The sequence below is a fragment of the Gymnoscopelus microlampas genome (genome assembly GCF_963454915.1).
Source record: "Gymnoscopelus microlampas genome assembly, chromosome: 8".
Lineage (NCBI taxonomy): Eukaryota > Metazoa > Chordata > Actinopteri > Myctophiformes > Myctophidae > Gymnoscopelus > Gymnoscopelus microlampas.
Genome location: NC_139945.1, coordinates 10899809 through 10922597, shown reverse-complemented (window position 1 = coordinate 10922597; position 22789 = coordinate 10899809). Strand labels below are relative to the sequence as shown.

The 22789-nt window shown below is 42.5% G+C and overlaps 1 protein-coding gene across 1 annotated transcript in view; it reads left to right on the top strand.

The window, feature by feature from the left end:
- The window catches only part of slc5a2 (solute carrier family 5 member 2), a gene marked incomplete at its 3' end in the record, with an annotated part of 36805 nt that overhangs the window by 8420 nt on the left and 5596 nt on the right, over positions 1-22789 (top strand). The window contains exons 4-11 of the mRNA XM_084064147.1: positions 2544-2648; positions 8033-8138; positions 12305-12385; positions 16195-16424; positions 18955-19090; positions 20409-20516; positions 21277-21427; positions 21867-22035. Coding sequence (XP_083920273.1) covers positions 2544-2648; positions 8033-8138; positions 12305-12385; positions 16195-16424; positions 18955-19090; positions 20409-20516; positions 21277-21427; positions 21867-22035 — 1086 coding nt within the window. The remainder of the gene's footprint in view (positions 1-2543; positions 2649-8032; positions 8139-12304; positions 12386-16194; positions 16425-18954; positions 19091-20408; positions 20517-21276; positions 21428-21866; positions 22036-22789) is intronic.

Here is a 22789-nt window from a genome sequence, read left to right as displayed (position 1 = left end):
ATGTCTTTAATGTTTTAGCTTTAGTCTAGGTTTAGTTGACTAAATATCATAAGAGTTACAGTGTGCACCTGCTCTTATACTTAGCTTTGTGCCGAAAATAGTCGATATACAAGCTCGCAACGTGTGGCAGTCGCAGACGGCAATTTTTGAAGCATGAAATGAGTTCGTTCTACCGGATCTCTTCTCCACTAGTCCCTCTCTAACATTTTAGTCTAGTTTTTATTTGTTGATGAAATATATTTAGTCATTATAAAACAAAAGAAAAGGAAGCGCTGCCTTGGTTCCAGGGACGTGCACAGATAGACTCTAGGTGGTGCTAGAGCACCTGCCCTTTGCCCTCTTGACCAGAAGTGCCCTTTTGAAAAAAAGAAAAAAAAAATTTTTTTTCAGTTTACAGCAGGGGTCTTCAACAGGGGGTCCGGGACCCCTAGGGGGTCCTCAGAGTTACAACAGGGGGTCCGCCAAATCTTTATGTGATGTGATTTTTCTTTTTACCATAACCACTCGAAACCTAGCATCCCTTTTCTGAGGAGAACTTTAGCCAAAAATAGCAGATCTACAATCTACTTGTAGATCGGCTATTTTTGGCAAAGAGGTAGGCTATAGGTGTAGAGGGAAAAAAGAGCAGACCAAGTAAACAAAAAAAAGTTAAATTTACTTGAGCACCTGCCCCTCAAAATGTCTGTGCACGCCACTGCTTGGTTCAATCACAGTGGCTCAAAACAGGTGCTCTTCAGTGGAACAGGTAAAGGAATAGAAGCAAAGGAAACCAAAGTTCTGCTTGTGGTGAGGCAGACGAAGGAAAAAAATACTGAGGCACTCCGTCTTCAGGTGAAAAGATATATTGATTTATTTTAGCAGACGAGCAAGGCAACAGCTGACCGACGCGTTTCGACACTTAGGTCTTCAACAGGGTCTGATTTATTTAATATTTAGTCATTATTTTTTGTCATCATTGCTTACTTTTTATTTAGTTTTCGTCAGTGAAAAAAGGTAGTTGAAGGTCATTTCTCGGCATAGTAACAAAACAGGCATAGTAACTAAACAAAAATAGAAACTAGATAAAAATACAAATAAATGTAATGTAAAAAATGCAAAACTATAATAACTCTGATAAGTAGCCTATACTCACGTTTGATGCTGTTGATTCTCACACAATGACGAGTGGACAGAGCTGCAGTTTGCTGGTGTTGGGAAGAGAGAGAGAAATGTCTTTTATACTCCTCTTGGGGGTGCATGTGTGACCGCTGGTGGGTATGGGAGGGAATTATGCTCTGCAAAGAAACTTGACAACACATGCCCACTCATGTACGTTGTCGTAGAATTCTGGATCAATCAGTAATCGATGAGGCACATAGGAGGTGAGACAATATTCAAGGTTGCGATGCTTTATGTACATGATATCATGGGAAGTGGTGGAAAGTAACTAAGTACATTTAGTCAAGTACTGTACTTAAGTACAATGTTGAGGTATTTGTACTTTACTTGAGTATTTCCAATTTCCAATACTTTTACTTCTACTCCACTATATCTCAGAGGCAAATGTTTTACTTTTACTCCACTACAATTGTTTGAAATCTTTAGTCACTAGTTACTTTTTAGATTTTGATTATTGTTACAAAATATACATTAACCACCTCAGCCCTATATACATTTCGGCCATTTGAAAATAGCCGATCTACAAGCTCACAATGCGTCGCTATGCGATGCATTGTGAGGAGGCAGAACTGGACAAGTAAAGCTGATTGGCGTTGGTTGAGAGACAGTGTTTCAAAGTGTCCACTAATGAAAATAACAACTGTAATGAACACATGCCAGGGGCTTTCTAATGCTAGCAGCAGGTAGCTACTGCCAGCATTTTTAAGCATTCTGACAAATTTTTCAAGAACCACAGAATATTTATCTCCAGTATGGTCGATCCCCTGATGGTTGCTAATCACAGAGAAAATCACTGTGCTTCCGTGAAAAAAAAATGTCATTTTGACCTCCCATTATCTTGTTATAGAGCAGGGATGGGCAACTGGCGACCCCACACCACAGTACGGCCACCAAGGTATGGAATAGTCTAGCCCCATCCCTCAAAAAATGCAGTCATTTAAAACAGCCCTAAAAACTCATCTTTCTGGAGGCCATAAGAGGAGGTAGTACCAGTTTCCCGGTAGACAGGCGACCCCCCTCCCCTTTTTTTGTATATATTCTTTTTATTTTTCATGCTTTTTTTGGTACATGGTGGTATTTTTTTCTCTGTATCTTCATGTTGATTTGAACTGTTTGGTTGCTACTATATATGTCTATGAAATTATTCAAGGACCGCAACGGAAACAAGTCCAATAAAAATTTCAATCAATCAATCAATCACACCTCCTGAAACAACTCTTGTTTGTCCTTGAGAATATAATTGATTTTTCCCAGAGGTAGACTTAAAGACAGAAAGTTTCCCTGAAACAGAGAGAGAAAAACACCCAGAGAGAAAAAAGGCAAGGCAGAGAGTTACAGGCTGATGAGAAAAAAGGGAAAAACGTGTCCTGCTTTGTGTTTTCAAGGTGATCACCATGCCCCAGTATCTGAAGAAGAGGTTTGGAGGCAGCAGAATCAGCCTCTATCTGTCGGTCATCTCTCTGTTTCTCTACATCTTCACCAAGATCTCGGTGAGTGTGAGACTATACCTGGGCACCAACACTGTCCTATGACCTTAATGCAGATTTTGTAGCTCATCCTACTATACCGCAGTGATGTTCAATGGTTGGTTGTACAGGAAGACCATTTGAATGTTTTTCATAACCATTAACCAAGACTCGTTAATGGTTAATAACTAAGAGGCCATTGTGTGCTATATTACAACATGATGTCCTTGTTATGTGCTATAGGTCCTATCGGACGGTAATGGACATATGTCCATTTTGGTGACATACTGCTAATCATCAATCTTCATATAATTAGTCCATTTCTCTCTTCCATTTAGAGAGAGAGAGAGAGAGAGAGAGAGAGAGAGAGAGAGAGAGAGAGAGAGAGAGAGAGAGAGAGAGAGAGAGAGAGAGAGAGAGAGAGAGAGAGAGAGAGAGAGAGAGAGAGAGAGAGAGAGAGAGAGAGAGAGAGAGAGAGAGAGAGAGAGAGAGAGAGAGAGAGAGAGATCGATTATGATGCATTTCATGAACCATTAGTTGAGCCATGCTATTGGGTGATTGGAGTCCACTCAAAATTCAGGTAGCTACAAATTGAGGGAGATAGCATGTAATGGAGGAACTGCACTCAAAACTCATGTTGTGCTCTTCCCTGTTGATGTGTCAGTGTTACGGTCTCCACACAGTAATATAAAAACCAATGGCTCGAAGTGGAGACCCCAACATAAAATGAACACCAAACGATTTGCATAATTTTTATTTACTTCCCACAATGAAATGAGGAACGAACATAATGAGAAATACATATCAAAAAAGGAATTTTAAAAAAATCCAAAAAGGTAGCACATCCAAAAATGTCAATTAAATGGAGGACAAATTACTCACATTTCCACTTTTTTATTGGCACACCAATAAAGTGAACGCTTACGCGTTTCCTCAGAGCATGGTTGCTGCATGGTTGCTCTGAGGAAGGCTCTAGCATAATGAGAAATACTTTACCAAATCATGAATGAACCAAAAGGAGGCCTGGAGCCGGCAAACAAACAGAATGGAGGGGGGACCAGGCCACCCCCTATAGGGACGCCGAAGCTGCTCCCCGCTCCCTACCTAACAAAACCCAGTACTACTTAACAAAAAACTAAACAAAAAGAGGGAACTGCCGGCCATCTCCAGGCCAAACTAAAGTAAATACTTAAAATAAAATGCTATTTAGCCGGAATAAACAAGGGTGTGGGATCTGAGATGTTGCTGGGTCTGTGTCTCCCATGGAACTGAATCTGTCTGCTTGTATCCACCTGTTTCCTAGGCTTTTCACTGTGTTCCACTTCCTGTCTTTTGATCCAATGAAATCCAATGAAACCGGTCAGATGACTAATGATATCCAATGAAATCCGACAGGAAGTGGAAAACACAAGCCTAGGAAACAGGTGGATAGAGGCTGCGTAATAGTGAAATGCAACTGCCTTCTGCCAAACCCCACCCTGCCGCCCTGCTATTGGCTGAATACAAAAACGAGAAAACAAGGACTCCGCCCCCAAAGGGGACGGTGGGGGCATTTACAGTCTAATACAGACCAAAACCCAAAACTTACGCCTGGTCTCGTGGCGTGCCTCACTAGGCGCTAGCCCGCCGACTCAGAGGCTCGAGTTCGAATCTCGCTGGGGGCACTCTTTTTCCGACAACCGCAGACAACTTTTTTTTGGCTAATAAAGTATAGTTTTGGACCATGACGGAGGCGCGCCGAATCAGCAGACCTTGAGGCTGCGGAAGTCGCGCCCGAGCGCCTCCAGGCGCGAGTGCCCGCGACGACCAGCCGATGGTCTGCTGATTCGACTCAGCGCCATTCGAGTTAGTAAATGATGTTGTGGGGACTGCGTTTGCCCCAACTGTCACTCAAAGTGACCACTGGCCAATCACAGCGCGACTTTTCCGGGTCTGGGGCGGGTCTTGGCAGAAAGCAGTTGCATATCACTATCATGCATAGAGGCTGGTAATTGGGGCGGCATCACAGATCAGCTGCAGGTGTGCCAGCCTGAGTGAGAGGAAGACAGTAAGGGTTAGTGATCGAGTCAGTGGATGATGTATGTCATGGCCACACGCAACAATGTGCCACTGAAAATGTAGGGATTTAGCTTTCATTCTGAAAGTACTGAATCTAGTCCCAAGCTTGGCATACCATAATGAAATAAATAAATAAAGATGAAATGAAAGAATGGTACTGGGACAAATTATCCAGTCTCTTTATTGCTTTAACATTTTCAAAAGTTAAAATCAGTTAAGTTTAAAGGGATTCTAGGCAACTTCAGATATCAAAAAAAGAAAAAAAAACTGTTGTCAAACACCGCCCCTCCACTCCCAGTGTATCATGGATGATTTTTCTCCATGAATTTTTCACCATCAAATTATTGTCTTAGGAATGCAACAAAAACAAAAAATCAAGTGTAGGAAAATTCAAGTTGTCTACCCACTGTCAGCCAGTAGGATGGAGATGTGCAGTGTCCAGGCTATCTGTTCAAATGTCTTTGGCCCAGTTGTTGATAGAAATAGAAACCACTTCACTTCACTTTTGCACCTTAATCCCATGTATAATGCACAAACGTTTTTGTCTTTTTTTACTGCGCTTTTTTTTCCTCTCTAAGCACCTTAACGTCTATAAGTATTGTACAGTATATCATGCACAGTATACATACATTGCTGCTATGCTCAGGCACCTTAGTTTGTTTCTTTATCTCAGGTACTTTGTAAATATGTAGATAACTTGTTTGGAGTTCTATTGTTCTCTTGTTCGATCTCCTTCCCACTTGCCCCCCTCCCCTCTTCTTCTTCTCTCTCCCCACTCTTCTTTCTATGGAACTAACGTTGCGATGGGAATGATGTACAAAAACGAATTTCACCCACTTTTTTACCTTGTAAACCTGTGATGTGACAATAAACCTGATTCTGATTCTGAGTGCTGCTGATGCACTCAGGACTTACCACTGAACTTGCCTGTCAGCCCCCCTGCTGCAAGCAACCACATGCATTTTCCAGTGCTGAACCTTGCATCAGTTTTGCAATGCAGCTGAGGAATGACTGTATAACATGCATCCCACCGGGATAATTACATTATAGAGCTGTTCTGGCTGATTCCAGCATACCTGCAAGGTGTCAACAAACAGCTGCTTGTCAATCGTGAGGTGAATACTGTACATGTCAACCAGTGACCATATATATATATATATCTGCAGCCTGCTTGGACACCTGGTTGGATGATAAGGTGCGAGAGAGACCTTGACCTGACCTTTAGCCTATGTGCTTAAGGCCTAAGACTGACCGGCAATTGAAAACATAACATTAGAAATAGATTCTACACCTATGAAATCCCTATGAAAAACATATTAGTTCACAGATTCCCTCACACAACTGCAATACAATTTGTTGTTTTTAACATAATGCAGTACAATGGAACATCCCCTTGGGATGGACACCATCTTTGATTTGGCAATAAATAATTAACTGATGGTAATTTCACTGATTCAGTCACATTCCTTGAACCCTAAAACCTAGGGTTAGACACCAAAACCACCTTTAGGTTGAACGGTATCATAAAGCCATTTAAGCTCCTGGCAGCCATCTTGGACGCCATCTTGAAAATGATGGCTTTACGAGACATATAATGTCCTAGATTTTTAGTAGGGATGTTCGATATAGACTTTTTTACCGATATCGGTTGATATCGGTTGATATCGCTTACCTAATTGTCAGGTAGCAACATCACATATCTAATAAATATAATATAATACAGTGATGTTGCGGGACTCACTTGTGGGCATTTGAATGAGTCCCACTAATCTTAGATTAGATGTTGGCCTATTTGACAGTGTATCATAATTGCCTTGATGCATATAACATCAACGAGAGTCAGCTGGACACAGACACACACACCTGCTCTCTGCAGTGCTCTAATTTGAAAGTGACTGGAGTCTGTCTCATTTCTCTGCAAAAGCCCTTGAATATGATGGAATATGATTAAGGATTACTGTGATTATGGTAAGCTCACATTTCATATCACACACACCATACAGTAAGAACTCCTGTGACTTATTACCGATATTTTACGATTTTAAATGTTTATGCTAATATCGTCCGATAATATCTGGAGGCCGATAATATCTGACATCCCTAATTTTCAATTTATGTTTTTAAGCATGCTTTGAGGTACCGGAAACAATTGAAAAACCTTTTGCATAACTTTTTTTGGGGTGTTAAGTAGTATGTGTTCATATATTGACCCATGTCATTTTTGGCTAGTGTTATAAAATAAAATGCATGATACTGGTGCAAGGCTGTCACATATTTTCTTATCTATGAACAGATGCAAAGCTGCGCTCGAATCTGCCGGGGAGGGCCTTCATAACATGTGCGCATTGGCCTACAAGTGGGCAGGCCTTAGATCTGGAAGCAAGCCACGCTTTAACCAATCAAAGCCGCTTCAGTCTCCACAGACTTTCTATGTCTGCAATGCAAAACATATGATCCGCGGCCTGGACTGACACAAATAGTGCACAGCGCACGTCAAGATTTCATTAAAATGTCTCCGTAATCCACACAAGTATGTTTATAAATACTGTGTCAGTTAAGTTATATCTGTTGGTAACTGGTGCGGTTGTCTCTCTGTGAGAATGATCTCCCTGGCGTCTCCGCACGGTAACGTTACATCGCAATCTAAATTTAACACCGCAAGGGTACAGATGGAACCAAATGGATCCGTGGACCCTCTCTCTCTCTCGGACTAACAAAAACAGCCAAAATGGCTCTTTTAAGCCACCCGCTCATATTGAACATAATTCCTAAGTAAATTGTTTATGAGCAGAGCTAAATCAGTTTGTGTGCCTCAGCCTCAACATAAAAGAGTCATATTTTTTGGTCGCGGGATAGAGTCACGGAACCCATAGTGTTCTGTGGTGGAAGAAATGTTATCTAGTCGGAATGAAAACACCGGAAGTGGAGGGACTCTAGACATGTATACCATGACAGAAATCACTATATATGAGCATTATTCCCCTCAGGTGATACCAACCATTCAGGGCTCACGGCCTAATGACCCATGTATAAGCATACGGCTAACCTTTGACCTTAATTGTGCTGTGGCCTTGACCATTGGTCAATTTGAAACAACATTTTATAATATCTCACATTTCATTTGATTTAGTACCCAAAGACCCAATGAAAACAGTGGACTGGTGAGACAGGGGGGGGTGTGCAGTTAGCTGGGGAAAGCCATACTGAAGAGGTGGGTTTTGAGAGCAGAACTTTAGCACTCTGAAAGACGTTGTTCTTTGCATCAATAAAATAGAAATAAAAAAGTTTGAACATTTCTCTCTCAAGCTGTGCCCTCTCTCCTTCCTCCCCGTGTCTCCACCTGTGTGCAGGTGGACATGTTCTCAGGAGCTGTGTTCATCCAGCAGGCTTTGGGGTGGAACATCTATGTGGCTGTCATTGCTCTCCTCTCCATCACAGCCTTGTACACTGTTACAGGTACGTGAGTGTGTGCGTGCGTGCGTGCGTGCCAAAGTAGCAGATCGACAAGCTCAAAACGTGTCGCTTTGTGCCGTGTTTCGAGCACACTACTGTGCTACTTTTGATGCTTTTATGTGCTGTCAGGGTTGCCAGATCTGCTTATTATAATTTCCTGCAAGATTTTATTTGAAAATAGCCGATCTACAAGCTCACAACGCGTCGCATCGTAACTTTGTAGGGCCTGCTACATACTGCATTTTGATGTTTAAATAGATAATTTGTCGCACAGATAAAATCTGTGCGTCCTTCTGTGAAGAGTATTGTAGGCAGGCTGGTAAGGTTAAGGATTTACATGGTCGTATGAATGAATGGTTTTTGCTTTATATTTATGTTTTGAGCATTAACAGCACTTAAGCTCTTGAGTTTGAAGTGGATGAAGATGGAAAAGATGGAAGATGGACAAGATGCACACAAACCTAGCACATAAAGAGAATCATTTCTTTGGAAACAACATCCACTCAAAACAAATGGATGGTTTGTGATGGATGAACTGCACACAAAACTAGAGTAGAGAAGTAGTTTACAGTTTAGGCATTTAGCAGACGCTCTTAATCCAGAGCGACTTGCATTAAGCAAGGGCACATCACAACACATCATAACACATCAGTAATACATCAAATGTATAGAAATAGTAAACTAATAATAAAGTAATACATAAGTAAACCAAGAACCTATCATCAGCCTACTGTACATGAAAAGGTCTTAATACTTTTAGTTTTGATACTTAATACATTTTAACACCAGATACTTTTTGAGCGGTGCAACCGCTCCTATAAGAGGGTTTAGGTTTAGGACCCATCCGTGGTGAAAGTTTTTCTTTCCGTCGTGAAAATGTGTCTTTCGCTGTGACGCCCATAGGCTAATAAAAAATCACACCCAGTGTGACGTGCTGTGATTGGCTAGCGAGACACATGATGAAATTAACTTCAAACTTCGCAGACGCGCTGTGATTGGCTAGCGAGACGCATGATGAAATTAATAATAATGTAAAAAATGTAAGCACGTCACTTCGCAGGACGTGCTGTGATTGGCTACCGAGATGCATGATGAAATTAATAACTCATAAATATCACCGCTCACTTCACACTGGGTGTGATTTTTTTAGCGGCGCTGGCGCCGCTCTATACATAGTATAGAGCGGTCCTGCTCTATACCTGGCTTTTCCGTCAACGTTCTGATTGGTCAGGTCTGTCAACGTTCTGATTGGTCAGGCCCGCCAAGGTTCTGATTGGTCAGGTCCGTCAACGTTCTGATTGGTCAGACCCGCCAACGCTCTGATTGGTCAGACCCGTCAACGCTCTGATTGGTCAGACCCGTCAATGCTCTGATTGGTCAGACCCGTCAACGCTCTGATTGGTCAGACCCGTCAACGCTCTGACTGGTCAGACCCGTCAACGCTCTGACTGGTCAGACCCGTCAACGCTCTGATTGGTCAGACCCGTCAACAAAGTGATTGGTCAAGCTTCACGTGACACATGGCTATAAACACATTATAAACACATATCGATGACAAAATGTATCAAAGGCGCCGCTACCTTCACACAGGGTGTGATTTTTTAAGTACACTTAACTTTCCCCCAAGTAATTTTCTTATAGTTGACTTACTCACCAAAGATTACATTTACCCGCTCTTGGGGTAACAGTGTCTTGATTGCAAATTCAGTACTGGTACAGTAGGAGTTGATTTGGGACCCTGAGTGAGTGACTCACTTAATGAGTCACTAACATTCCTCCATTCTAAAGAGTAGCCTACATTTTATTCTTATCTGTTAATGGTTGATTAACCAAAAAGCTTCGGTTAACGTTTATGAAAAAAAACATTCAAAATGGTCATCCAGTACAACCAACCAAAAAAATACTTTTAAATTTTACATTGGAACATGGAATATGTTCCAGGGGCCACAAGAAAGCTCCGCTGGGGCCAGATTTGGCCCGCGGGCCGCCAGTTGAATATCAGTGGGCTAGGCTATGTGTATAATTATGTGTATAGGACCCCTCTAAAATGAGGGGCTATCCTCTCAATAAATTCTGACCAAATGTGCCCCGGCAGGTGTATGTGTATTGTAATATCAAAGTCATATTATGCTGTGTTTTCCAATTTGGTGAGTCAAGCTACTAGTATTTGTTATGCTAATACAATGGTAGTTCACTAGTACAGTATGTCTCACAAACCATTGCAACAATGAAATATTGCATAACATTTATTATTCATTAGCAATTACTTGACAGTTAATAGTATTACAGCCATGCTTTTGATAGCAAATAAGTACATAAACAAATGCACATAACACATGCCATTAAACAACATCTAATTATGAGCAGAAATAAAAACAGAAATAGCTCAATGCTTAAAATTCAACATTGAATTGACATTACTATCATGTAATTGCATTGCCACTATAATGCTGCTGTTCACAAGTCCATGACCAAATAGACGTCTCCAGTTACCCAAGCATGGGTTGAAGTCCACGGTTTGTGCAACATTGGTCTTAATTGACACTTATTCAACTCATAGACCTATGGAAAACATTGGAGCTTACTGTTTTCAGTCAATTATACTTTGCTGGCTAGCACATGTGTGTAGCATGGATTAAAGATCTCAGTCACCACGACAGATTTCAGTCATTTGGATTACAAGTCTTAAATGGACGCATGTTGAGCACCGAAAATAGCTGATCTACAAGTAGATCAGCTATTTGCAGTCATTACTTATTTCAAGATGAAAGAGTATTTGAAGTGGTCAAACGGGTATACAACAGATTAAAAAAAAGACTGTTTAAATTGGTCAAACAATAGAATACTTGTTCAGAACAAGGGGCAAGTCTTGGATATTTACGATGAGTCCAACACGGAAGCTTATGAATGGCCAGAGTGGCGCTGTTTTACCCTGCGCCGACCTGCGGTGTCAGAAAGAATTTATTTTAACGCAAGTGAATGGGTTTTTTGACAAACTTTAGACTAGATTTTCTTACCGTAATAAAAATTGACATAAATTCTATATGCTTCCAGTCGCTAGTTTAAAGTCTCCTTTCAATCATCAGGATATGCGTTTTGCTAAATTATGGTCCCATTTATTTTAAAATTGACGATAAAGTAGGCTATTCTCTAGGAGGGGCAGGGTGATTTGATTGACAAGCTACACAACCAATAGCATTCATTCCCCGCCCCCGCTCTTGATTGACAAGCTACCCAACCAATAATGGTCTGGTCTCATTCTGCAGGATATGACGCGATATGACGCGATATTGAAAGATGGCGGACCTACAGTCTTGGAACAATCGGCTTCATTTTCGGTCTGTAGAAAGCAGGGGAGTGGCTTTGTCCATCTCATTTATACAGTCTATGGTTCAGAAGCATCTTTCATAAAGCCCTAATGGTCTCAGATATTTAATGAAAGCAAAGCTCAACGCCTCAATCTGTGATTTCTTCACCTGGTTGGCCGTATGTAGAACAGTAGGAACGTACGTAGGTTTAGAACAATATTACTAAAACATCATAATTCTACATGCATATTGTGCTAACTGTTTAGGAAACAGAGTGCTATTGTTGGGAGGACTCCTTTCACGCTGTTTCACAAATCCCAGATGAGGACTTGGCCTGACAAACATTTTCAGTAGTGGGAGTTTATTTTTGTTTGAATCCATGGTTTAGAACAGTGTGTGAGCAGTGGTTCTCAAACTTTTTCATGTCAAGGATCCCCAAAATGATATGTATTTGGCCGCGGACCCCCATCTCAAAACATTTAGTTCCAGGGACCCCCAGAAGCAAAGATTTGAGTTACAAACGTTCGCTTAAAAAAATATATATATTCAAAGATTTGCACACATTTTCACAATCTTTCAAAAATAGCAGATCTACAAGCTCGAGTGCCGCGCTATGAGCTTGTAGATCTGCTATTTTTGAATAGCCCAAAGTGTAAAATAAGGGGTATAGTAATAGTCCACCGAAATTCCATCCCCCCCCACCTTCTGAGAGCCTGTGACGTCCCTGTGTTCAGGTGTCTATTGAGCTGATGAGTGTTAGATGACTCTCTGCAGTTGTTTTACAGTACATTGAATAAGAGTTAATTAGCCTCAGTGAGATTGTTATAGTATTGACTGACGTTGATGGTTGTGTCTCAACAGGTGGCCTGGCTGCTCTGATGTACACGGACACCGTTCAGACCTTCGTCATCATCGCCGGGGCCTTCGTCCTCACTGGCTTTTGTAAGTCCAGCGTGCTGCCAAGCGTCCATTACTGCAGTGGTTCTCAACCTGTGGGTCGGGACCCCCAGGGGGGTCCCCACATGATTTTGGGAGGGTCCCCAGTTGACAGTACAGTGACAATTTAGGGACTTTTAAGAAACGACATGAAAAACGCGGTCGCGGCCTGAAAAGGTTGAGAACCACTGCATTACTGTACGTGTCCTTCTCCAAGAAAAGACCCATTGGAGGAGCACTTCACCCATTTTCAACCTTTTTCTTCATATAATTGGTCCTCACTGTTGGTCATTATAAGATGCCACCTTTTCTGTCTACTTGCTCTGAGTCTCTGGACAGTTAAGAAACCTTTCTATCAATGGGGATTCCGAGCTATTGAAAACTACAGCCTCTTTCTTCCTGGAAAGTCGGCACACTGAAATAGAAGCCAGTGTTCTTGCATCAATAAAATGAAATTGTGTTTGAAATTACCACCGATTATGTCATTGGAGGAAGGCTTAATACCCATTCAATCCGGGAAACTATTTTTGGCTAAAGTTCTCCTTAGAAAATGGATGCTAGGGTTCAAGTGGTTGATGTAAAAAAAAAGAAAAATCATATCGCAAAGATTTGCCGGACCCCCCTGTAGTAACTCTGAGGACCCCCTAGGGGTCCCGGACCCCCTGTTGAAGACCCCTGACTTAAACCCTATATCGTCGCCGTCGGTTGGAAACCTTATAAGTATGTCCAAAACTGTTACTTTAAGGATTCAAATGAAAAAATAGCAAAAGTAGCAGATCGACAAGCTCAAAACTCTGTGTGAAGCGACGTGTTTTTGCAGCGGACGTAAAGGGGGGTTTTCCGGGTTGAATGGGAAACATGGCCACAGGCTGACTAAACAAGCGATTTAAATGGGTAGTTTCGTCCCTGACCTAAAATATTTTGTGCCGGACCAAACCTTAAACATCTGTACGCTCTGGAATCTACCATTAGTTCTTGGATACGATGTTGACAAAAGGGTCAACAGCGGAGCCTTTGCGGCCGTTCCACAGATTCTGGGAGACCTTGGCATAGTACCTCATCTGATTGATTGATTGATTGATGTACTTTATTTAGTAAGACGTGAGAACAACAGTACATGGAAGTACAAATTCACAATACAAGGTCTACTAAACTGGAAGACTCATTAAGCACTGAGCTTGTTTAAGATGAGATCCCCATGCACACAAATCATGATTATAAGAGACAGACAGATATACACACTACTACACAGAATGTCATACAATCAGTTTAGGTTACTGGTATGAAGACTGAAAAATATGTACAAGAGAAGAAAAAATCACACCCAGTGTGGAGTGAGCGGTGTGGTCATCACAGTGATGGAAGCTCACTTAAAACAAAAAGTTTTTTTTTTAAGTGCATAGTCCTATTTATAGGTTATTCATTTCATCATATGTCTCACTAGCCAATCACAGTGCTGAATAGAGTCAGCCAATAGAGTCAGCCAATCACAGTACAGCTAGGGGTGTACTAATGTAGAGGGGTGTGCTATTATGAGCCAATCACAGTACAGCGAAGGGTGTACTAATGAGGTGTCCCAACCCCACTTATAGGAGCGGCTACACCGCTCAAAAAAAGGGGAGGTGGGGGGCGGGGGGGGGTAGGTTAAGACTTAGACAGGGGCCATTTTCGAATTGCAGCCTCCTGAAGGTGTATCTTTAGGGCAGTTTTGAAAGTGAGTAGGGTTTTACACTCCTTTACTCCTTTAGGTAGGGCATTCCACATTTTTGATGAATAGCATGAGAACGAGTTCATTCCCTTTGTTGTGCCAAATCTGGGTTGAACATGATTCGTGGAGCTGCCTCTGGTGTTATGATCGTGGACTTCATTAAAGGAGACACACCATGAATTTAAAAAACATATTTGATATTTAATATCATATGGTGTATGTCCCTCAAACCATTTTCAAAAGGTTTGAGCCTAAATCAACACTCAGATATACTCATCCCAAGTCAATTCTCTCAAGCTTATAAAGCACTTTCAGCTGCAATACCAAAACGTCCTGTTGGCTAGGGGGGTGCTGTACTGCGGTACTGAGCAATTCTGTCTGTCAAAATACATGGGCAGAAAGTTTGGTGAGGTAAGCAAACTTGCCATTCTGAGATGGCCTGTTCAGACACGCCCATTCTGAAAATCTCTGAAATGAGAATGAATGACTGAATGTTAAAAGAAAATATTTTTTGGGGTACAAGAGACACTGGGGAGCCAAAAAAAAAAAAAAAAAAAAAAAAAAAAGTGAAATTCATGGTGTGTCTCCTTTAACATTTTGGAAGTATTTTGACAAATACAGGGGGATCCCAATGTTGTGGTTTATCTTGAAGACCAGGCCCATTGCTAGTTGCTGTACTCTGTCCTCAACCCTAAGCTTCACCCTAAGGATGTTTGGAGCCTTGTTTTTAAGGCCTTGGAGGCGTTGTGATACCATGAGGAGCATGCATAATCGTAATAACCTTGTATGAGGGCCCCTGCAAGAATCTTCAGAGTATTCTTACTGACTAGACGTCCAATCCTATACAAAAAGCGTGTTCTTTGGTTGACCTTTTTGATCACTCTTTCTGCGTTTCTCGGAGCTGTAGCGGAGTGAGAGGTACTTAATGGGACTAGGTCCCCTGGGGGTTTAAACTCGGAAATAGCAGCACTCCAAAAGATTTTTTTTTTTAAATGCAAGAAAATGTTCAGTCTGCTAAAGTGTTTCGACATAGAGTCTTGAGTGTCAAGGTTGTTCTTTGCCTAAATCACTTTAGCAGCCCGAAGCATTTCTTGCATATTAATCTTTTGGAATGTTTTGTTGATATTTCCACTCATTTGGTGGTTCTTATATCGTCACTGTCGGGCGCAAACCTCCTATCTCCGTGTTTCAACTTTTTAAAAATGTCTTTAATAAATCAGTGCTATTGAACACCCTTTACGTCTGTGTGTAGGTTTTACAAATATTGAACCAAGAAAAAGTATTAAAGCGCTTCTGACTAAACCAACATTTTATCCTCAAACCACCTTTTTCCGTCTGACTTCGTCATTCTAATGAATGATGGACATAATAACAACTATCTCCACATTCACTGGTCAAAAACCTCCTAACACTTGAGCTGGATTTGGGTAAAGCGTGATAATATAATGACACAAGCAAGTGCCTGACAATGTATAAAGTCACAATACTAACTTTGATGAGGCTGTATTGTGCTGTATATTGAAAAGTTAATATTTTGGACATAGTTTATCTCTATTCGACAGCAGAGATATACTTTTGTAGCTGAGCACCCACAGCCAACAGTAGGCTACCTGCTTTTACATGTCCTCTTCATACTGTCTGTATACTTAACATCGTTTTGAACGATGCAGGCCACAATAGGCTCTATGCACAGCAGCCATATTGGAAATAAATTGGGCCTCTTCCTTACTTCCTTCACAGGTGTTACCAATGATACTAATGAAGGCTCTGTTCCATTCTGGTCAAACAGAGTCAGGGTGCTGATACTGTGCATGTTGGCTCACTAAACACTAGTGGGTCTCAAAGTGTGGTCCAGGGACCCTCATGGCTTGAGGGGGTGTAACTCTGAGAGTGTACAAATGGACCAAATGGAAAAAGTTTGAGAACCACTGTGCTACACTAAATGGAACAGAGCCTTCATTAGTATCATTGGTAACACCTGTGAAGGAAGCAAGGAAGAGGCCCAATTTCTATCTAATATGGCTGCTGTGCATAGAGCCTATTACAGACTCCGCTGCTCTCCCTCCCTCCCTCACACTTTTAATTCCCTTTCTTTCCCTTATACCAGCGTTCGCTAAAGTAGGAGGCTACAGTGCCCTGTTGGCTCGCTACAGCGCGGCCCTGCCCAGCGCCACGGTCTCCCTGGACCCCCAGCGCTACAACATCTCCCCGCAGTGCTACACGCCCAGGGAGGATGCCTTCAGTCTGCTGAGGGACCCCGTCTCAGGGGACCTGCCTTGGCCCGGAGTGCTGTTTGGCATCGCCATTGTGGGAGGCTGGTACTGGTGCACAGACCAGGTTTGGTGAACTCTGTTGTTGACACGTCACAGGTTTACAGGTTTTGATTGATTGAATACTTTATCGGTTAGAAATGTAAACAGTATGTAACCTCGCATCACCAGTCTTTGCACCTCGGAGGAAAGCCTGGTATTCGTTATTAAATTGCCCGTGTGATCTGGTCTAGGCCACGCCTACTGAAAAAAAAAAAAAAAAAGCTTCTGGCGTCCGGGTGTTGTGGCTTCCGGTTTTGCGGAGCCGCTTTTGTTTTGTTTCCCCCTGTTTGTTTTCCCAATCCCTATTTAAATGGAGTAGAATTTCCCTGTGGGATAACAAAGGTAGCCTGGTAAACCCTCCCTCCGGAAATCTCATTTCCATTTGATTTCAGGAGTGAGTCTGGCCTGATCGCCCATTCTGCAATATTGGCTGTGGGCTGGAGTTGGGCGGGAGTAATACCGTTGACTGACAACCCCCGATCAGCCAATGATCGTTGTTCCCCTCCAGCCAATCAGCAGACCTCCAGACTAATGTGACGCAACGGGACTTTTGAGACGGCCATGCCCAAAATAGGTTGCCTTATTCGGATAAATGCGTGGCACTGCCTGCCCCTCCCGGTTCTCTAAATTTTTATTTTTAAATAGGCTCTGTCATGATTAATTGACCACATATATGAAGTTAAACAACTAAATTCTATCCAAACGGTATCTTAAAAGTAAATTCCGTGCCTCAAAAACGAAGTTTGAGAGCGTTTTAAAACCGAAAGTAAAAAGTGTAACTGGCCACAGAAACAATGGCGGATCGTTCCATTTTTGTCGGCTGCACTCGGTCCCATTCGGGCTCACTCGTACTCGCCACCTGATTGGCCAACTGTCGCTGTCAATCACAGAACGATGTGCGACGACGCTGATAGGCTCGTCAGTTTGGCGTACACAGCCAATATTGCAAAATGGACGTTCAGGCCAGACTCACTCCTGAAATCAAATGGAAATGAGATTTCCGGAGGGAGGGTTTACCAGGCTATAACAAGGGTAGACAGACGCTAAATAGTCACCGGAAAGTACTCTCACATTTACTACTTATATTTTAAAAAATAAGCTAAACTATGCCGCATCAAGGATTTTATTAGGTAGGCCCTATTACAATGCCCTTGATTGCAGCCAGAGTTATTTTGGGGTGTGGCTTGCGGGTTCCGGCCGCCTGCATGACACGCCTGGTGACGTAGGGTTGCTTCCGCTCCTGACCGGAGCGGACCGCAATTCATGAAACGGAAAGCTTTCGCGGAAAACAGCAGATCGGCAAGCTCACAGAGCTTGCCGATCTGCTATTTTCAGGATGCCGGGGTTTAAGTGGTTAAACCTAAAAGGTTAACATTTAAAAAAAGTCCTGGGGACTTGTTTCCATTGTGGTCCTATGTATTCAATTCATCAACATAGCATAAAAGAATGAACACAATAATACATGACATTATCAACAAATACAAACACACTCGTTGCTGTCCGACAGGAACCAGCTAACTCCATTTTTCCGATTTTGCTTTTTTTCCCCATAAATCAGGGCCATTGAACACCCTTTACGTGTGTGTGTTGATTAAAAAATTATTGAACCAATTAAAAGTATTAAAAAGTGCTTCTGACAAAACCAGCCAACTCCATTGGAACCTCAAACTTTCTGCTAAACCAGCTTCACCATAGGGGGGTGGAGTTAGCTGGTTTAGCTGACTCCAGGCTCCACCCCCTTTTGACCTCCAACCTCATTGTGAGCTTGGAGGTCCATTCAGCTGTGCTTATCAATGATGAACAAAAACCTCCTAACATTTTGGAGTTAGCTGGCTGCTGCCGGACAGCAGAGATATGTAGTGTACTGTACTGTGCAAAAGAGATGGGAATTTACATTTCTCCTGATAGATGTTTTTTTCAGGCCAATTTTGAAAGAAACCAGCGTTACACATGCTTTAATGCAGTGGTTCTCAACCTGGGGGTCTCAAAATAATTTGGAGGGGTCGCCAGTTGCTTTTCTGAATGTGTTCAAAGAAATCTGAATGAAAAATAAACACATGTTTTCAAAGTCTATATTTCAGTAAAAGCACAGTCACAATACAGAATTAGTAGGTAAAAGTTTTCGGAAGGAGAGTAGGCCTACATGTGCGTGTGCACGTCTGTCTGTGTGTGTGTGTGTGTGTGGCACTGGCCACACTGAGACTCTGTGCTCCCTGCGCCTGTGCCGCACGATGATCTTGTAGATCTGCTATTTCTGTGCAAATCTTTTTTCTTTTCTTTTTAAGCAAACATTTTTAACTCCAATCTTTGCTTCTGGAGGTCCATGGCACAAAATAGTTTTGGCCAAACGCATATCATTTTGTGGATCATTGACATGACTTAGGGGAACAAAAAGGGTTTTTGGAAAATGATGTTTTAAAAAAATAAGAGATTTTAAACTGGTCAGTGAGCTATAGAGCTAACCTGAGGTTCTCCGGCGGGCAGAAATAATCCATCACCTTGTGTTGTGTTGTGTTGTGTTGTGTTGTGTTGTGTTGTGTTGTGTTGTGTTGCAGGTGATCGTGCAGCGCTGCCTGGCGGCTCGCAGCCTCAGCCATGTGAAGGCGGGCTGCATCATGTGTGGCTACCTCAAGCTGCTGCCCATGTTCCTCATGGTGTTCCCTGGCATGATCAGCAGAGTCCTCTACCCAGGTGTGTGCGTGTGTGCGTGTGTGTGTGTGTGTGTGTGTGTGTGTGTGCATGCGTGCGTGCGCGCGCGCGTGTGCGTGTGTGGAGAACAGTTGATTTCATCGACTAAAACTATGACGAAAAATGTGCGTCGACCACCTGTTTTCACTTTGGAAAACGAAATAAAAACTAAAAAAACTAGTTAAAGGTAAGGTAAGTGATATTTTTTGGTTAAAACAAAAAGTATTTTGTTAAAAGGTTAAAGCACTATATTCTGATAGTAATCATTGCAGAGTGTTTGTTCAGTAACAGGAGTCTCCCCGTTTCTCCAGCTCTTTAATAAACAGAAAATACATTTTCCGGTAGGTGTCAAAATCTCAGCCAATCAGGAGAAAGTACCCATTTTTAAGCTTAATTTTTATAGTGTTCCAGTTCCAATTTTGTCTGCTCATTTCTTAGTGTCATCACTTCCAATTTCCCTTTTTTAATCTGTATCCTGATTGAGTTCTCTGTCCTGATTGGATACAATTGGAAATGAAACTGAAACTGAAACGAAAATGCATTTTCTGTTTAATAAAGAGGTGGAGAGACAAGGAGACTCCTTTTACTGAACAAACACTCTATAGCAATGAGTACTATCAGAATATAGAGCTATTTAACACTTATTTTACCAAAGCAAATCACTTACCCTACCTTTAACCACTTAAACCTTATAGTTGAGCGGAGTCCCTCAGGGCTCTGCAAGTGTATTTTCTCTTTTTTGTTATTGTGGGGAAAGCTTTCGCTAAAAATAGCTCACATCTGCTGTTTTTGGCAGGAGCTTTCCCCACTAATACGGATGCTGGGGTTTAACACATTAAGACCTGAGGCCGATGCTACAAATGCCTTCTAAATCTATTGTTCTCACACTTTTGAAGATTTTTCAAAAATGTTCAAAAACAGCAGCTTGCATATCTGCTATTTTTGAATGGCCAACGCATTAATGAGTTAAGTGGTTAATATAGCATCACAATCAATTTAAACACTTTAACCCACATGGGCTTTTTGAAAATAGAACTTTCTGCTAATAGTATAAATCTTGTATGGGGATCCTTATTGGCACCACATTTTTTCAGATGGGGATCCGTTGCCCAATACTTATCACTTTGGGGGTCCTTTACATGAAAGAGTTGGAGAACACTGGTGTACAAGACTTCCCCATAAAGTGTACTGTGTGTGTGTGTGTGTGTGTGTGTGTGTGTGTGTGTGTGTGTGTGTGTGTGTGTGTGTGTGTGTGTGTGTGTGTGTGTGTGTGTGTGTGTGTGTGTGTGTGTGTGTGTGTGTGTGTGTGTGTGTGTCCTAGATGAGGTTGGCTGTGTGGTCCCAGAGGTGTGTAAGATGGTGTGTGGGACCGAGGTGGGCTGCTCCAACATTGCCTACCCCAAACTGGTGGTCTCTGTGATGCCCAGCGGTAAACACACACACACACACACACACACACACACACACACACACACACACACACACACACACACACACACACACACACACACACTTAATAAATACACACTCCTAAACCTTAGGAGTCTAAATACTTTATTATGTACTTATGTCAACGTCATCACAATTGACCACGTTCACACGGCAGCCATTCCGCTCTTACATCATAATTGGACGGGAAAGAGACGTGTGAATAATGGCCAATACGCTCTATGCACAGCAGCCATATTGGACAGAAATTGGGCCCCTTCCTTGCTTCCCTCACAGGTGTTACCAATGATACTAATTAAGGCTCTGTTCCATTTAGTGGTTGTCTTATTTTCAAGGACCCCCATAACTCTGAGAGTGTACAAATGGAACCAAATGGACCCTTACGGGTCCATTTGGTTCCATTTGTACACTCTCAGAGTTACACAGCCACCATAGGGGGCCATTTGGGAACCAAAATGGAGTGTTTCTAGTGAGCCAACATGCACGATATCAGCACCCTTGACCAGAATGGAACAGAGCCTTCATTAGTATCATTGGTAACACCTGTGAAGAAAGTAAGGAAGGGGCCCAATTCATTCCCAAAATGTCTGCTGTTCATAGAGCCTATTGCCTCAGTGTTCACTTTTCAGCACTTTACTCCATAAACCACTGTCAACCTGGCGTCCCTATACTTTGGGCGTTCCACATTCTTCAAGAAAGGCTAAATGAGTCCTTCCTACAGTATATGACTTTGTTCTCAGGTCTGCGTGGTCTGATGCTGGCTGTGATGCTGGCTGCTCTCATGTCCTCTCTGGCCTCCATCTTCAACAGCAGCAGCACCCTGTTCACCATGGACATCTGGACACGCATCAGGCCGCAGGCCGCCGAGAGCGAACTCATGGTCGTTGGAAGGTAGGTCCCTGGTCGGATCAATCTGCACACGGGGCGGCAGTGGCTCAGGGGTAGAGTGGCCGGGTAGAGTGAACTGGAAAACCGCAAGGTTCCCAGTTTGATCCCGGGCTGGGGCGCTGCCCTAGAGTTACTGTCGAAGTGTCCTTGAGCAAGACGCTGAACCCCTAATTGCTCCCGATGAGCAGGTTGGTGCCTTGCATGGTTTCCTCCACCATCGGTGTATGAATGTGTGTGTGAATGGGTTAATGGCATAATCAATGTAAAGCGCTTCGGATAGAAGCGCTATATAAATGCACCATTTACCACACAAAGGCAGATTATTCACACATATTATGCCAAAATATTTGAGAAAAAAAACAGTTTGCATTAAAGTACTCAGCATATTTAACTCATCTCCTCATTATTCTCTCATATTCTCCTCTCCTCTCCTCTCCTCTAGAGTCTGGGTTCTATGTATCGTAGCCATCAGTATCTGCTGGATTCCAGTGGTCCAGGCTGCCCAGAGTGGTCAACTGTTTGATTATATCCAATCAGTGACAAGCTATCTGGCCCCGCCCATCGCGTCAGTCTTCTTCCTGGCAGTGTTTGTCAAGAGGGTGAATGAGCCGGTGAGACAGATATCCAAATCTGGGTTGAACGTGATTAGTGGAGCTCCCTCTGGTGTTGTGATTGTGGACGCTCATTGACGTTTTGTGCAAATTGCATTCACAAGCTGATGTCATGTCGTTTAAATATACTGTATTAGGAACAGTAAAGGCCCTAGTATGCTTCCTTGCGGAACGCCACAGCTCACTGGGAGGGGGCCAGGGTTCCGTTCACCTCCACCACCTGTTCTCTCCCCTCCAGATAGGATTGCATCCAGCTCATTGATGTGTTACTGTATCAAAACCGAGTTTAGTTTATCAATCAATATAGAGTGATTTACTCTATAGCCCAGCATGACCATGCCGCAGTATTTGCCCGAGTCCACCTCATGTTTGATGTGGTCGTTCAAATAGAGAAGGCATGTGTCAGTGGAGTGGGATGTTCTGAAGCCAGATTGGAATTCGTACTTTAGTTTTTTTTCAGCAAGATACTTTTCAACCTGTTCATAAACATTTTTTTCCATAACTTTCGAGATGGAACTACGAATAGAAATAGGGTGGTAGTTGCCGGGGTCGGGGTCTAATTTGCTTCCTTTTTGTGCTATTTTTAAATCATGGGGGACGGATCCCTGTTTGATGGAGAGGCGGCTGAGTCTCTAAGAAATTTGGAGGGAATATTGTCATGGCCAGTGGCCTTGTAGAGCACAACATGTTTTAAAGCGTCACGCAAAAGCACACAAGCTTTGGGGGGGGGTCCAGCAAAAGTAGTTAATGTGAG